Below are 18,442 nucleotides of genomic sequence, written 5' to 3' on the forward strand. Positions count from 1 at the left end.
TAAGTCTTTTTGTATATCAGTTATTGTGCTAGAATGGATGAAGGGAGACTATAGAGAAAAGGGTGAACAATCCCTTTTTTTGAGGATATAAAAATCTCTTGGGAGGAAGCAAAATGAATACAAGATAATTTAGGGAAGAAGGTATTGGCTGGAAATATGAGGATAGACTAATTGTAGAAAGTGCTGTTGGGATGAAGAGGGTGTGTTTTCCAGGCATAGGATACGGGTTATGTATGCCATGGTAGTAAATAATGGGATGACATGAGGTTACTTAAATAATCTTTTTTTCTTATATTAATTATAAGATAAGCCTAAGAATGGGGCAATTAGATGGGTTAGTGGATAGAATGTCAGGCTTACAATCAGGAAGACATATTTTCTTGAGAGTTGAAATCTAGCCTCACAGGCTAGCTCTGTTACCCTGGAAAGGTCATTTAACTTTGTCTACCTCAATTTATCATTTGTAAAATAAACTACAGAAGGAAATGGTAAACCACTCCAGTATCTTTGCCATGAAACCCCAAAGGGAGTCAAATATGACTGAAAATAGTTTCATAACAACAAATCTTATGAATAAAGTGAAAGGGATAAATCTACCTATTTCTATTTGAGGAGGTTGGAATGGAAAGATTTGTTGACTGAATAGATGTATGACATGAGGCAGAGATTAGTATCAGGGGTGCCATCAAGGTTGTTAACCTGGATAGTGGGAAGGGTGGTGCTGCTCAGGAGAGAAATAAGGATGTCTTGGAAATGGGTGGTTTCATCTTGTTTATAAAATTATAAAATTGTAAACTCGTAAAGATAGAGCTGGAAGGGACCTTAGAGGCTATTAAGTCTAACCTCTTCACTATATGGTAGAAAAGTTGAAGTACAGAAAAGTTACTTACTTGCCTAGTATTCCACAGCAAATGTCTGAGATGCAACTTTAACCCAAGTCTTCCTGATTACAAGTTCATGCTGTATAAATCACACTGTGATTCCTCTAACTCATTTTGACTTTGAGATACCTATGGGCATCCAGTTCTAAATGTCCAAGAGGCAATTCATGATCTGGAACTGAAACTTGCAAGAGACACTCATGCTGCTTCTGTAGATTTGAGTTATCAGCAGAGAAAATATTAGATTGGTAGGAGAACTAAGATCCGGGACTAAGAAAAACTCAGACTTATGTGCACTGATAAGTGAAGTGAATAGAACCAAGAGAACATTGTACACAGCAACAACAAGATTATGTGATGATCAACTCTGACGTACTTGGCTCTTTTCAATAATGAGGTGATTCAGGCTAGCTCCAATAGACTTGTGATGGAAGAGAGCCATCTGCATCCAGAGAGAGGGCTGTGGAGACTGAATATGGATCACAACATAGTATTTTTATCTTTTTGTTGTTATTGTTTGCTTGCTTGCTTTTCTCTCATTTTTTTTCTTTTTGATCTGATTTTTCTTGAGCAGCATGATAAATATGAAAATATGTATAAAAGGATTGCACATATATTGAATAACTTTCTGTCTGGGGGGAGATGGGGAGAAGAGAGGGAGAAAAAATTGGAACAAAAGGTTTTCAAGGGTGAATTTGAAAACTGTCTTTGTATTTATTTTGAAAATAAAAAGCTATTATAAAAGAAAGAAAGAAAGAAAGAAAACTCGGAGAGAAGGCAGAAGGTGGTAAGAAGGAGAAGATAGTTAATACTGTCAAATAACTTAGAGAGGTCAAAAAGGAAAAGTATTGTGAAAAGACTATCAGATTTGGCAATTAAGATAGCATTGAAACCTGTGAAGAAAACAGTATCAGTTGAATAACAAGGTCAGAAGCCAGATGGTAAACATTTGAGAAGAAAGTGAAAGGACAGAAAAGTAAACCATTACAGTTTTTTTTTTTCTTTCTTTCTAGGCATTCAGCTGAGAAAGAGAGGTGAGATGTAGGATAATAACCTGAGGGAATAGCAGAGTTTAGAGAGAACTTTTTAAAAGATGAGAAAGACTTGTATATATTTGTAGGTAAATGGAAAAGAATAGATAAAATGTAATAATTATATAATAAATAAATTAGAAACTGAAGACTGATACCATATAAAGGGTGTTAATAATGAATTCTGGCTCTACATGGAATTACATTGATACCAAATCTTGAGTCACTTTGAATGTATCACCCTTTAGTTATTTTCAACCTCCTAGATAATAGAATTTAAATTAGAAATTTCTGGCAGTACAGTTGATAGAGAACTGGGCCTGGAGTCAGAGAAGATCAGAGTTCAACCTGTCTTCAAACACTTACTGATTATATGAGCCTGGGCAAGTCACCTTGAGGTCTGTTTGTTTCCTCAACTATAAAATGTAGATGATAACACCTACTTCTCTGGCTTGTGAGGATCAAATGAGGTAATATTTATAAAAGCACTTAGCACAATGCCTGGCACATGTAAGTTCTATATAAATAAATACTTATTCCTTTCCCCTTTCCTTTTTCTTCAAGCCAATTTAAATTATTTATGAAATAAAAAGTTCATAGATTATTTCATTGCAAATTTTATCAAGAATATGGACAAAGAACTCAACTTTAATTTTATTTTTATCCTCTTTCTAATGTAAACATTGCATATTTAGAGGAAAGGAGGAGACAATATGGTATAGTAGAAAAAGCAATAGATTCCAATATGAAGACATAACTTTCAGCTCATAGGCATATGGCCACTTGGACAGATGACTTATTCTCTGTGAGTCTCAGCTTTCTTATCTGTTTTATGTTCTTATCTGCAAAATACTCTAGAGAAATTTGTAGCTACATAAAGGCAGAAATCTTAAATGTACCCTTTTCATATCATATTACAATTAAAAATTGCATGTAAATAAAGTCCAGGAAAGACAGGCTAAAAATTAATTGGAAACAAAATAACCCAAATCCAAAGAATGAGTGGGTCAAACAGCAAATCACAAAAACAAAGAGAATGACAATGATGAGACAATTACCAAAACTTATGAGATGCAGCTAAATCAATTCTTAGGAGAAATTTATCTCTCTAAAGGTTTACATAAATAAAATAGAGAAAGAAGAAATTAGTGAATTGGGCATGTAACTTTAAAAAGCTAGAAAAAGAACAAATTTTTAAAAACCAATTAAATACCAAATTGGAAATTATGAAAATCAAAGGAGAGATTAATAAAATTGAAAGGAAGAAAACTATTTAACTAATAAATAAAATAAAGATCTGACTTTGTGGAGAAAAATTCAATAAAATAGATAAATCTTTGGTTAATTTGATTTTAAAAAAGAAAGAAAAAAAATCAAATATCAATATCAAAAATGAAAAAGGTAAATTTACAACTAATAAAGAGGAAATTAAAACAATAATTAGGAGTTATTTGTCCAACTGCCCAGCTATTATGCCAATAAATCTGACAATCTAATTGAAATGGATGAATATTTACAAAAATATAAATTGCCCAGGTTAACAGAAAAAATAAAATATTTAACCCTTTTTGGGAAAAGAAATTGAATAGGCCATCAATGAACACTCCAAGAAACATCTCCAGATGGATTTACAAGTGAATTCTGCCAAAGATTTAAAAAAAAAAGCAATGAATTCCAATACTTTATAATAGTGGCCAAGAATGAGTGGTACCAAATTCCTTTTATGACATAAATATTGGGCTGATACCTAAAACATGAAAAGCTGAAACAGAAAAATTCCAATTTCCCTAATGAATATTGATACAAAAACTTTGAACAAAGTACTAGCAAAGAGATTAAAGCAATTTATCACAAGGATAATAGCCTATGACCAGATGTAATTTATATTAGCAATGCAGAACTGGTTCAATATTGGGAAAACTATCAGCATAATTGACCACATCAATAACAAAATTAATAGAAATCGTATGATTATCTCAATAGATGCAGGAAAAAAAAAACTTTTGAAAAAATACAGCACCTATTCCCATTAAAAACACTAGAGAGCATAGAAATAAATGGATTTTTCTTTTAAATAATAAATAACTACTTGAAACAATAACTTTATTACATTTGCAGGATATAAAATAAAAACACATAAATCTTCAGTTTATATATATATATATATAAAGCCCAGAAGCAAAAGATAAAAAGAGAAATTCCATTTAAAATAACTAGATAACATGAAATATTTAGGCGTCTATCTGCCAAGGCAAACAAATCCAGGAACTATATGAATACAATTAAAATTCTGCCAAAATTAATTTACTTATTTAGTGCCAATCAGCTCCCAAAACTCTGAAAAATTATTTGGTAGAGCTAAAAAATATAATAACAGAATTCATCTAGAAGAACAAAAGATCGACTATCAAGAGAATTAGTGAAAATAAATGCAAAGAAAATGACCTAGCCATACCAAATCTAAAACTATATTATAAAATGACAGTCATCAAAATGATTTGGTACTGGCTAAGACCTAGAGTGGTGGATCAGGGGAATAGATTGGTTACTAATATAGTAACCTACTACCTGATAAATCCAAAGACTCCAATTTCTAGGATAAAAATTCACTATTTGACAAAAACTGCATGGAAAAACTAGAAAATAGAATGGCAAAAATTAGGCGTAGATCAATCACTTCATATCTCACACCAAGATAAAGTTCAAATGGGTACCTGATTTAGATATAAATTATGATACCATAATCAAATTAGGAGAGCAAGGAATAGTTTACCTGTCAAATCTACGGAGAAGGAAAGAATTTATGACCAAACAAGAAATAGAGAACATTATGAAATGCAAAATTGATAACTTTATTTATATGAAATCAAAAAGGTTTTGTACAAACAAAACCAGTGCAACCAAAATTAGAAAGCAGAAAGATAGAAAACAGGTTTTTTCCCCTGAAAAAGGCCTCATTTCTCAAATATATAGAGAACTGAATCAAATTCATAAAACTATAAGTCATTCCTCAGTTGATAAATTGACAAAGGATAAAAATAAACACTGTTTATTTTTGAAGAAATTAAAGCTATCTGTAGTCATATGAAAAATATTCTGAATCACTATTGATTAGAAAAATATAAATTAAAATAACTCTGAGGTACTGCCTCATTTTCAGATTGACTAATATATCAGAAAAGAAACATGATAAATGTTGGAGAAGATGTGGGAAAATTGGAACTCTTATGCATTGTTGGTTAAGTTGTTTCCTGATCTAGTCATTCTGGAAAGCAATTTAGAATATGCCCAAAGGGCAATCAAAAAGTGTAAATCCTTTGATCCAGCAATATTACTACTAAATCTGAATTCTAAAGACCTATTATAAAAAGGTAAAAGAACCCACATGCACAAAAACATTTAAAGCAACTCTTTTTTGTAGTGGAAAAGAATCAGAAATTGTAGGGCATATTGTTGTTATATAAATAATGATGAGCTGGTGGATTTCAGAAAAATCAGGAAAGATTTACATGAACAGATGTTGATTGAAATGAACATAACCAGGAGAACATTATACATAATATCAGCAATAATATGTGATGAAAAACTATGACAGACTTAGCTCTTCTCAGCAATACAATGATCCAAGAAAATTCAAAAAAACTTGTGATGGAAAATACCATTTACATCCAGAAAAAGAACTATGTAATCTAATGCAGATTGAAGCATACTATTTTCACTCTGGGTTTTTGTTATTTATTTTTTCTTTCTTGTGTTTTTTTTTCTCTTCTGTTCTGATTCTTTTTTCACAATGTGACTAATGTGATAATATGTTTAACATGATTGTATTTGTGCAACTTATATCAGATTGTTTGCTACTTTGGCGAAGGAGGGAAAAAAGTGAGAGGAAGAAAAATTTGGAATTCAAAATCTTACAAACATGAATGTTGAAAATTATCTTTACATATAATTAGAAAAAAATACGATTTTAAGTGCAAAAAAAATTTTTATAAGACATTTGCTTTAGACAGGACATCCATTACTACACAGTTCTTAGCTTTTGTTGAGTACATGGAATAAATAACAGCAGCCTACCTATTTCCTTAGTAACCACTTTTTAAAGACAGTGAAGTAGTACAGTTAGGTGGCACAAGAAGTAGAGAGCCAGGTCTGGAATCAGGAGGCTCTGAATTCAAATCACATCTCAGACATTTATTATGTGGGAGTCTGAGGAAATCATTTAACCCTGTTTGCCTCAGTTTCTTTATCTTTAAAATGAGCTAAAGAAGGAAATAACTAACTACTACAGTATCTTTTCTAGTAAAACCCCAGAAGGAGTCACAGCTGAAAAAGGACTGAACAGCAATCTAAGTATATTTGGATTGGGGGACTGCCTAAAGGAGACCTCCGCTGGTCAACTCATGGGAAGTGATAGACAGATTTCACAGCATCTGCAGGCATGAATGAATAATGTAAAGAGCACCTACATTAATGAGATCACAGGTCCACTGTAGTATATGTTAGATTGGATTAATTATCATTTTCCAGGCTAAGTTTCTAGGGCCAGATTTGCAGGAATTGTTCATATGCCACTTGATAGTAGTGTAAAAGAAACTGAATTTAAGTTCTCCTGGCAAAGGAGGATGACTTTATGACTTCTTTCCTCCTCCTTAGGAAAAAAATGGAGATTATTCCTACAGGTCAAGGTCAAATTTCTTCTTGGACAGTCTGATATTTCATTTAGCAATTCTGCATCTATGTATTTGGACAACACTAAGGAAAAATCTAAACTTTGGAGCATTTTTTATGAGTAACAATTTAATGATATAGACTTAGAGTTAGATGTCATTTTAGAGATCATCAAGTTCAATCTCCTCATTTTAAAGACAAGGTAGGTCAGTAAATATGAAATAAGGTGCCCAAGATCACATAGATAGTGGCAGGCCAGGGATTTGAATGTAGCTCCCCTGTCTTTAAATCTGATGCTCTTTCTACTCAATTACTTTGAGTAAATCAATTCTTTTTCTACTCTAGAACTTGTAATTATGAAGGGAAGTATAATAACATTTTCCTGGAAAGAGCCTTAGTAATTCTGGCAGCACTGCATTAATCAGTTAATCAGTGTTCAAGCAGAACTGATGTCCTTGACGTATATAATCAATCTTGATTCCTTCCACATTTGATTTTTATCGCTTTTGAAATTTGACAGCTACAGATATCAAGGAATAGTAGTTTATTTTCACATCTTCTCTTGTTACAGCTAACACAGATGGGCACGTATAATACAATAGGATTGTTGATACATGTATTGGATCTCCTTGCAGTCTTTTTGAAGATAATTATAGTGTCTCCTCAGTGAATTTATGGAGATTAATGGTGTTCAAACCAGAGCCTATTATAACTAGAGGGGGAGGAGGGGAGGGCTGTTATTTTTTTACCTATTATAATGGAATAGAATTCTTTTCTTGAGGTGGCATGTTTATTGGTACCAATAAATGCTGAAACTTCTTGACTAGGATTAATTTTGAGGACTTTTTGAAAGGCAAATGTGAGGCTACACATATGGCAACTTCCTATTGAGCAAAATGGGACTTAACCAAGACATCCCATTCTCTGCCTAGGCTTGATAAATGCTTATAGTATTACACATACAGTTACAATTTTGAAATGCTATGATGATAGCGATGATTTAATGAATCATCCTACTTAAAGACATTTGGAAATTTTTCATACTATGGTAGAAAGAGCACTGGATTTGTCAGCTCTACTTTAGCTAAGTCTCATTGTCTCCGGGCTTCTATTTCATCAACTGTAAAATGAGGTTAGACTAGATTATCTCTTAATATCTTTAATCTTTGAAGCACCTAAGTCTTTAGGTGTTGTAGTTACCACCCACTGAATCATGACCACATCAGCATTTCAAATCTCAAGCAATGGGGAATTGTGTTGAATTACTTCTACTTAAGAATATATCTGAATGACCATAGATCTGACTTTAGAAGTTGTCATTCTGTTACTTTTATTTTCAAAGACAGACTGGAAGCTTTAAAAATGTATTCATCCATTCCTGATTTCAGTAGCCTAGCATTTGTTCATAACCTATCTATTCACTGGGCAGCTAATGTCACAGGAGATAGAGCATTGGGCCTGGAGTAAGGAAGCCATGAATTCAAATATGGACCCTGACAATAACTATGGGACCTGGGCAAGTAACTTAATCCTGTTTATCTCAGTTTTTCATCTATAAAATGAGCTGGAGAAGGAAATTGCAAACCACTCCAGTACTTTTGCCAAGAAAATCCCAAATGAGATCACAGAGACATGATCAAAATGCTTGAACGACAACAATCTCCTCCTCCCTATCCATTTTTCTTTAAAAAAAAAAAAAAAAAAACCTTTCTTTTGAACTGATGCTAGGTGAAGTGAGTAGATCTAAGAGAACATTGTACACAGCAACAAGAAGATTATATGGTGATATACTCTAATGGACTTGGCTCTTTTCAACAATGAGGTGATTCAAGGCAATTCTAATGGACTTGTGCTGGACAGAGTCATTCTCATCCCAAGAGAGAATTATAGAGACTGAATTTAGATCAGAGCATTGTATTTTCACTTTTGTTGTTGTTGTTTCTTTGCTTGTTTTTTTTTTTTTCTTTCTCATGTTCCCCCCCTTTCAATCTGATATTTCTTGTGCAGCATAATAATATGGACATATGTTTAGAAAAATTGCCTATGTTTAACTTATATTGGATTACTTGCTGTGTAGGGAAGGGAAAGGTGGAGAGGAAGGGAGAAAAATTTCAAATACAAGGTTTTGCAAAGATGAATAAGAAAACTATCTTTGCATATATTTAGAAAAATAAAAAGCTATTTTAAAAACCCTTCTAAAAACCATTAGTATGTTTGCATATGTACAAGACTTCTGTTCATACAGCGAATCTCTAATTATATCCCTACAAATCAGTAAATTTATTTTTTCTTTAAAAATTTTCCTTTTAATCATTATGAACATGACAAACTTCAACAAACACAAACATCTCCTAAACAAGCAAGAGCAGAACAAGAAGACTGCCTGTGAATATACCATGTACAGAGCATGGGTTCCTTATATACTTCATATGTATCATGAGAGTATCAATACGGCTCTGCCTATCTGTATTCCCTTCTAAACTTCCTTCTGCTCTCTTCTGTTATTTTTAATGATTTTCTGATATTTTTCTTTTTATATTTAATATCACTATCACTACTTCCATCATCCCTAATTTTTCTCTACATCCCCAAAAAACAAAAACCCTCTTTAATAATAAATGAGTATGGATATGTAAAAGAAGTTAATCACAAATTGATCATTAGAAAAATGTGTCTCATTCTGTATCTCTAGCCTAGTGGTTCTCAAACTTTTTGAATTGACCCCTTTAAATTCTTAAAAATTATTGAGGACTCCAAAGAAACTTTATTTATGTGGGTTGTATCTGTTTATATTCACTCTTTTAGGAAACAAATAAAAATTTTAAAAACAGTATTTATTGATTCATTATAAACAGTGACATGTTAGCATAAAAATGTGATTATGAAAAATAACTATATTTTTCAAAACAAAAATTTTTGTGAGAAGATTGACATTCTTTTACATCTTTTTTTTTGCAAATCTCTTAATGCCCAACTCAGCAGAAGACAGCAGGACTCTCATATCTGCTTAATCATTCAATTCAATGTCAAATGTAATCTTGAAGTATATGAAGACAATCTGACCTCTCATTGTTATGTTTTTGTAAAAGGATGAAGTCTTTTTATAGGCCAATAAAATAGTATTATTAGAAAAATAGTTTGACTTCAAAGACCTTTTGAAAATATTTCAGGATCTCCATGGCTCTGAAGTCTGCACTTTGCCCATTACCCTTCTACCAAGAAATGTCAGAAATCTTTTTCATCATCAGTCTTCTGGAGTCCTGATTGGTCATTTTATTCACTAGGATTCTTAAGTTTTTCAAAGATGTTTTCCTTTATAGTATTATAGACATTATATAAAGTCTTCCTCTGGTTTTCCTCTTGCTGCATCACTTCACTCAACTCCTATCCTTCTCTTAATCTCTCATTCTCGTTATTTCTTGTGACACCATGATATTCCATTACATTCATATGCTATAATTTATTGGGAGATTTATAAAATCAAATTTTTTAACAAAAAAAAGATAAACATTTGAGTTGTTTTGTTTATCTTGCCTTGTTTTTTCCCACTGAAATTGGTGGATTATTACCCTGGTCATTTTTGAAGCCTAAAATCATACTATAAATGGAAATTTAGTAGGATTTATTAAAGGAAGGAACTTTCAAGATAATTTCATTCATGTTTTTCTCTTTAGAGGAGGAAATTACTGATGAGTTAGAAATGTGCAAAACTACAAATGCCAGAGAGTATCCCCATGGAGGGGAAGTGGTGTTTTAAGGATAGTTACATAGCTTCCCTAGACAAATAAGGTCCTTTCTTGAAGGAATTCTCCCAGCTGTACCAACCCTGAATAATGTTGTTTCCTAGGAAAGGGGAATCTTAAAAAAAATGCAAAATTTTTTAAACCATGGAATAGACAGAATAACATTCTCCATGACATGAGAAGAGTCCTTATTCTACACCTACTAGCTATGTGATTTTGGGCAATTTATCTAACATCCGAAGTCTCATTTTCTTCATATCTAAAATAGAGATTAAAAAATTGTAAGTTTGTCATAAGGAAATATTTTGTAAATCTTCAAATATTAAATACATGTGTTTTTATCTTTTAGTGATATCACATCACCCTCCTCGCACTCCCCCCAAAAAAACCCATCCTTATCCTGCTGCATTGAACATAAGAAAAAAAAAGAATTACTTCAAGAGAAGTAACAAATAAATGATATAGAGCAAAGTTCAGAATTATCTGTTGTGAAAAATAAGTATAACTCTAATAGGTCAGTCTGGAGAAGACTAGACAATGATAAATATTAGAAATGAACTTTAACACATCTTAGAAAATAAGAGAGAAGGGAAATTACTTTTGACCATGTAGCACCTGGTAAAGACATTTTTGATTCTGAATGACTATTATCATTTAGCAAATATTTTGGAAATACATGATTTCTTCAGGCACTCTCCCATGTTCAGAATAAAATCTTTATTAAAACTATTCATATTCCTCTCTACTTTTGATTTTATTTCTAATTCCAGCCTGATAACAATAGCTTTCACACAACTAATTTAGGATCTTAAAGTATATTGCCAAAAGAGTAAGTCTGGATGCTTGAAAAGTATGATTATTTAGTAATCAATTATATTTATGTAGTCTTCTATAGTTTTGAAAATTTTTTTTTTTTGTTTTTTTGTCAAGATTCCCTCCCTCCCCCCCCCCCCCTCCTCATTTCCCTTTTCCTTCCAAATCCCCAAACTTTCCCCGGGAGAGAAAAAAAAAAGAAAAACAAGATAAAAATCTTCATCACAAATAAGTATCTAACAAATTCCCATATTGCCCATATCCAAATATGTATCTCAGAATGCATATTAGTTCGTCATCTCTTTATCATTCAAGGAGTTAGTAGGATACTTTATCTGCTCTTTGGAATTATAGCTAATTCATGTTTAACATACATTGAATTTGGGGAAGGGAATGGGAAGGAAGGGAGAGAAAAAAAATTGTGGAATATAAGGTTGAATGTTGAAAATTATCAGTACATGTGTTTTAAAAAATAAAAAACTTTAAGGAATAAAAGAAATTATGTTTGATTATTTTGTTGGCCAAAATTCCGAACTCTTTCACAATTGTTCATTTTTATATTGTTAATATTATAAGTTTTTCTCATGGTTCTGCTCATTTCACTTCTCAATCCATACAAGCCTTCCCAAGGTTATCCAAAATCAACACTTTAATAATATAGCACAATATTATTTCATTTCTTTCATTTCCCATAATTTGTTCAGATATTCTCCAATTATTGGTACTACTTTAGTTCTTTTTTTAAATGGATTTCATTTTTCCAAATACATGCAAAGATAGTTTTCAACACTCATCTTTGAAAAACCTTTTGTTACAAATTTGTCTCTCTTTCATCCTCCCCACTCTGCTAGATCACTTCTAAACATTCTTTTTCTTACAACAATCCTATGAGGCAAATTTTACTATAAATATTATATTTTATAGTGAAGAAGCTCAGAAAGGTTAAGTGACTTGTTCTATACAACATGGAAGAGCAGGCTTTTGAACACAGATCTTATTGGTTGAAATTTCAGCATGTTTTCTATTTCACTATGCATTCTACTCCATCTCTATCCGTTAATGAATGTTCTGTTTTATAAGCTATCTCTTCTAACTTTGATCAGCATGGAACATTTTACTATTGCTTAAACAATATTGGACTACTTGATAAAATAATTTCTCTACCAATAGAGAACACAAATGGAAATTAAGAGGTGTAAGAAAGGCCTAGCCATTAGAGGATAAACTGGCTGAAGGCATTATATTTATTATCACTTATTTGGAAAGTTATGAGCTCTCCATGGGAAGAGCTTATTTCTCCATTTCCAGTCCTCCAATCAGAAGAGGAAAAATAGCTGAGGATACTGAGAAGATGTTGAGTGTCAGGGCTGGTTTAGTCTCCATAGTGATGTGGTTTCAGGTGATGATCATATCCTGGAAATAGCATGATGTCCTTGGAGTTGATACCAAGCAAAGCATCTAATGAAAAAATGAAGAGCTTAGCTAGAAAGTTCTTAACTTTCTATAAAAAGGGAAGCATTGGGACGAATTTATTACTCCACTCTCCAGATGCATACAATCATGCAAAAGGAGAGAGTGGGATGGTGAGTAAGTGACAAGTAATAGATAATGTTAGAGATCTAAGCTTTTAGGGATTCACCATTAGGCAGGTCTGGCAGAAGAGAATTGCCAGCAATCAAAAGAGGTAGGGAACTGCCATCAAAGAGCTTCTGGTTTCAAATGGCAGAGACGTCACTATTAGGAGCTAGAATTCAGAGGCAGAACTCTGGTACTAGAGCATGAGATCCCTAGTTCTGGAGCAAAAGATACCAAGATGGGTATATGGGCATAGGAATCAAGACAAGAATCCAGTTATTAACACAGTGTCTTAGTATGGGTTTATTCAATAGTAATTCATTGGAATAAGGAAATGAGACATATTAGTTACAAGATGCAACATAATAATCCTATTTCTAGTACCAAAGTAAGGCAACTAGGTAGCATAGCAAATAGAGGGCTGGGCTTGGAATCGGGAAGATTTCTCTTTCTGAATTAAAATCTGGTATCAGACACTAGCTCTGTGATCCTGGGCAAGTCACTTCACCTTGTTTGCCTCGGTTTCCTAATCTATAAAAATGAGCTGGTGAAGAAAATGGCAACTACTCCAGTATTTTTGCCAAGAAAATTCCAAATGGGGTCTCAAAGAGTCAGACAAGCGAAATAACACAGCAAGTACCAAAGTACAAAATCAGAAGGGAATTGGTATCAGGGCTAACTTAATGTTTGAGCTAATGGGTTATATATCCAAAGGTCCTTGTATGTTCCTGTTTAGGGGCCACATTGGTCCTGGAGCCATAGATGAGGATTCCCTCCCCCTAGTCTCTTAGATCAAAATTAAGTTATCACTGTGAGAACTGGAAAGCTATAGATCAGGAAATCAAGTGGTCATTACAAAGAAATACACACACACACATCTATGTATTTATACACACATATCTGTGTATATATGTATGTGTGTGTGTGTATATACATATACACACACACACACATTTCTAATTTGTCATATATTTCTAATTTGTCATATATATGGACTGTCTGACTCTTAATATTTCTTTTTCTTTCAGGCAAAGGAATATTCATTATCCAAAATGAAGACCTTATGACATGCATCCAAGCAAATAAATTTGGATTGGTCCTAGAGAATTGTAAACAACCAACTCCATCTATGTTATGGAAATGGGTTTCCAAACGCCATTTGTATAACATAAACACCAACACATGCCTAGGATTAAACCTCAGTGCCCCAGAGCAACCACTGGGTCTCTTTGAATGTGATTCTACTCATTTTTCCATGTGGTGGCGTTGTTACAGAAAGGCAGTAATTGGCCCTTATCAACATATGCTAGAGGTAAAGAACAGGAAACTGGTGGTGACTACAAGACAGTCTTCCCAGAAATGGATACAGTACATGTCAGGGGGTGATAATGTCTGTGAACATCCTTTTCAAGGTAAAAACAGGAATTTATATGTCTTTCTTATATACTATTATAAAATTGCCTTGCATGTTACAATTTTCTAGTTATTATGTGAAATAATGCCCATTTTGATAAATTCCTATAAATATTGGAGAACTCTTTAGGTTCTCTTTAAAAATTCAATTTTATTTTATTTTCAATTAGAATTCTCTTCCTCTCTCCTTCTCTCTACCCCCATTTATTAGGAAGGCAAGGCAATAGAACCTATTATCAAATATATATAGTAATACAAAACATATTTACATATTAGCCATGCTAATTACTTTTTAGTTCCACATTTACTTATTGAAAAAAAAAAGTCTTTAGAAGTAGCATAGTGCTGTAGAAAGAGTTCTGGGATGAAAGAGATAAAAGAAAATGTGCAGAAAATATTTGTAGCAACTGTTTTCATAGTAGCAGGAACTGGAAATTGAGTGGATGCCCATCAGCTGGGGAATGGCTGAGTAAGTTAAGTTATATGAATGTAATGGAATATTATTGTTCTATAAGAAATGATGAGCAGGCTTATTTTTTAAAAAAAGCCTGAAAAGATATACATGAACTGATGCTGAGTGAAGTAAGCATAACCAGAAGAACAGTTTTGTATATAATAACAAGAAGATTATATGATGATCAATTATGAACTTAGCTCTTCTCAACAATGTAGTGATTCAAGGCAATTTCAATAGATTTGGGATTTTAAATGCTAATTACATCCAGAAAGTGAACCATGGAGACTGAATGTGGATTGAAGCATAGCATTTTCACTTTTTTGTTTGTTTTCTTTCTCATGGTTTGTTTTTTTTCCTTTTGGTATGATTTTCCTTTCATATGACAAATATAGAGATATGTTTATTTTTTGACAATAGCTTTTTATTTTTAAAATGCATGCAAAGATAGTTTTCAACATTTCATCCTTGCAAAACCTTGTGTTCCAAATTTTTTTCTCCCTCCCTTCCCTCATCTGTTCCCCTAGAGAGAAAGTTACCCAAGATAGGTTAAACATGCAATTCTTCTAAAAATAGTTCCACATTTATCATGCTGCACAAGAAAAATCATGTCAAAAGAAAAAAAAAAAAACAATGAGAAAGAAAATAAAAGGAAAAAACAACAATAAAGGTGAAAATACTATGTCACCATAGTCCTCTTTCTGGATACATATGGTTCTTTCCATCACAAGTCTATTGGAATTGGCCAAGAATCACTTCATGTTGAAAAGAGTCAAGTCCATCACAGTTGATCATCATATAATCTTGTTGTTGCTATGTACGATATTCTCTTGGTTCTACTCACTTCACTTAGGATGAGTCATGTAAGTCTCTCTAGGCCTTTCTGAAATCATCCTGCTGATCATTTCTTATGGAACAATAATATGGAAATACATTTTAAAGTATAGCACATATTTAACTTATATCAGATTGCTTGTTATCTTGGGTAGAGGTGAAGTGAAGGAGGGAAGGAGAAAAATTTGGAACACAAAGTTTTACAAAACTGAATGTTCAAAACTATCTTTACATGTATTAGGAAAAATAAAAAGCTATTGAGGGAAAAAAGAAATAATCCAATCCAACTTCTCTACCAAAAGAAAAAAAAACTTCTGGGATGATTGTCAGAGGATCTTGGTTCCCTTTCCTTGCTATTTCCTTTCTATGCAAGTAACAATTTCACTGGATCTTAGTTTCTTCATTTTAAAAATGAAAGCATTGAATTAGATGTCCTTTAAGTCTATGAGTATGATTCTATGACTATGGGAATAATTTTGTCAAATTCTAGTGGCTGACTTCAGAATTGAAGAGTAATGAATACATCCTTGAATATGTCAATCAATCTGTGATCTCACTGATATAAAACCCATCAATACTCATTGCAGTCTATCCTTTCCTTTCCAGACTCATATCTATGTCTTTTCATAGTTTATTCACAGAGAACCTACCAATGAATCAGAGGCCTTCCTCTAGATCTATTTTTACATATACTATAATGTCCAAGTATTTAGGGGGAAGAATTCTTATACATCAAAAGAAGTAAATAATGAAGAAGAGAGAAAAAAAAGGGAAAAAAATCTACTTTGACAAAAGCAATTTGTTTCTGCTTTGAGGTAGAGCTCTCTCTTTTTTTCCCAAGCCTACTACTGAAGCTGCCTCTTAGGATAGGTGACATATCTACAATCCAGCTTACTCAAAGTCTGGCTAATACATATGATATGCTGTTACAAAAGCACTGATAAATTCTGCATCTTCATAGTTGCCACCGAGAGTCCATTGTGTTTCTGTATTGTGTGACTTCCCCAATAATAAGTGTTCCTCTGCTTTGACAACTTAGCTTTTAGGCTTGGGAACAGAAGAAAGGGAGTTCTGAAAGACTGGGACTGTGGGATAATATTCAAAACCACATTTTCCCCTAAGCCAACAGTGAGGAAAGAGCTGTGACCAGTGACCTCAGAAGTTGCACAATAATACTATATGTGTGAAGTTGGTGCTTTGTAGGTGGCAGAATCACCTATCCTCTTAATAGTACACTGATGCTTTTATTTGAAGCCTTCCCACCTTTATGCCTTTCAGTCATCCTCCCACACCCAGAATTTATCTACAGAAAGGATCTCTGTAGGATTTAACTCTCTAAATATGAATGAAAATTAGATTGAAACAAACAGCTGTGTCCCTAAAGAACTACAGCATAGCTAGACTATTTGGACATAGTTCCTATCCCTTGAGGCATATACTTGTCTAGAGGTATGGGGGGAAAAATTAAAAAGTGGTATAGGGAATATTTGGTAAATAATTACATTTTCTCAAAAGTAGCCATGCTAGAAAAAAAAGGGGGGGATTGGTTTTTTTTATTTTTTATTTTTAAATAACTTTTTATTGATAGAATCCATGCTAGGATAATTTTTTACAGCATTATTCCTTGCACTCACTTCTGTTCCGATTTTTCCCCTCCCTCCCTCCACCTCTCCCCCAGATGGCAAGCAGTCCTTTACATGTTGAATAGGTTACAGTATATCCTAGATACAATATATGTGTGCAGAACCGAACAGTTTTCTTGTTGCACAGGGAGAATTGGATTCAGAAGGTATAAATAACCCGGGAAGAAAAACAAAAATGCAAGCAGTATATATTCATTTCCCAGTGTTCTTTCTTTGGGTGTAACTGCTTCTGTCCATCCTTGATCAATTGGAACTGAATTAGCTCTCTTTATCGAAGAGATCCACTTCCATCAGAATACATCCTCAAACAATATCGTTGTTGAGGTATATAATGATCTCTTGGTTCTGCTCATTTCACTTAGCATTAGTTCATGTAAGTCTCACCAGTCCTCTGTGTATTCATCCTGCTGGTCATTCCTTACAGAACAATAATATTCCATAACGTTCATATACCACAATTTACTCAACCATTCTCCAATTGATGGGCATCCATTCATTTTCCAGCTTCTAGCCACACAAACAGGGCTGCCACAAACATTTTGGCACATACAGGTCCCTTTCAAAGTGGGGGGATTGTAATGAGAATGATAAGAGGATGGGCTGCAGGGTGAAAAGAGAGGGAGCTTTATAGTTCATCTGGAAATTTTGAAAGAAATGGCTGATAGAATAACTTCTCTTAACTAAAACCAAATGAATGAAGTTTGGTTACAAATCTTTTTTTTTTTTTTTCAAACTAAGTTAGAAAATATCACTGACAATGATTTAGTGAAAGACATGCTAAAATTAATTAATTTCTTCATTCTATTTCTTACATTTATATACATAGTAAACTCTAGAATTCATTTAATTCCATATTGAATGGAATTACAGGAGGATTTACTTAAGTCCAAAGGACATAGAGACAAAACAAAAAAAGAGAACTTATGCATTAGAAGAAAGGGAAGTTTCAGACATAATTTATATATTATACCATATATATGATAGATGTATATATATATATATGTATGCATGTATTTTATATAACCTATATCTTACATGTACTAATTATTTGCAAGTTATCTCATCCATTAGAATGTGAGTTCCTTGGGAATAGGAATTTGTTTTACCTTTTGATTAGTTACTGACTGACTGACTTTGTACCCTCAGCATTTAGCATAGTTTCTGGCAGATAGTAAGTACTTAATAAATTATTGATGACTGACTGACTGAACTCCTGGAGCAATGCCCTACATTTAAAAAGCTTTGGCTGATAGAATGAAGCCTCTAGAGGCAGAGAAAGACTTTTCTCCAGGCCATACTTAGAACAAGAAGAAAGAATTAAGTATTTCAAGAAAACAAGAAGTTTCCACTTTAGAGCCCCATGTTTCAGTGAGGTACTAGTTGTCCT

General features: G+C 33.0%; 1 protein-coding gene across 1 annotated transcript in view; it reads left to right on the forward strand.

The window, feature by feature from the left end:
• Positions 1-18,442, forward strand: part of PLA2R1 (phospholipase A2 receptor 1) — a 162,595-nt gene that overhangs the window by 26,553 nt on the left and 117,600 nt on the right. Inside the window, 1 exon segment of the mRNA XM_051986290.1 lies at positions 13,740-14,123. Coding sequence (XP_051842250.1) covers positions 13,740-14,123 — 384 coding nt within the window.

Source organism: Antechinus flavipes, chromosome 3, assembly GCF_016432865.1.
Source record: "Antechinus flavipes isolate AdamAnt ecotype Samford, QLD, Australia chromosome 3, AdamAnt_v2, whole genome shotgun sequence".
NCBI classification, from domain to species: Eukaryota; Metazoa; Chordata; class Mammalia; order Dasyuromorphia; family Dasyuridae; genus Antechinus; species Antechinus flavipes.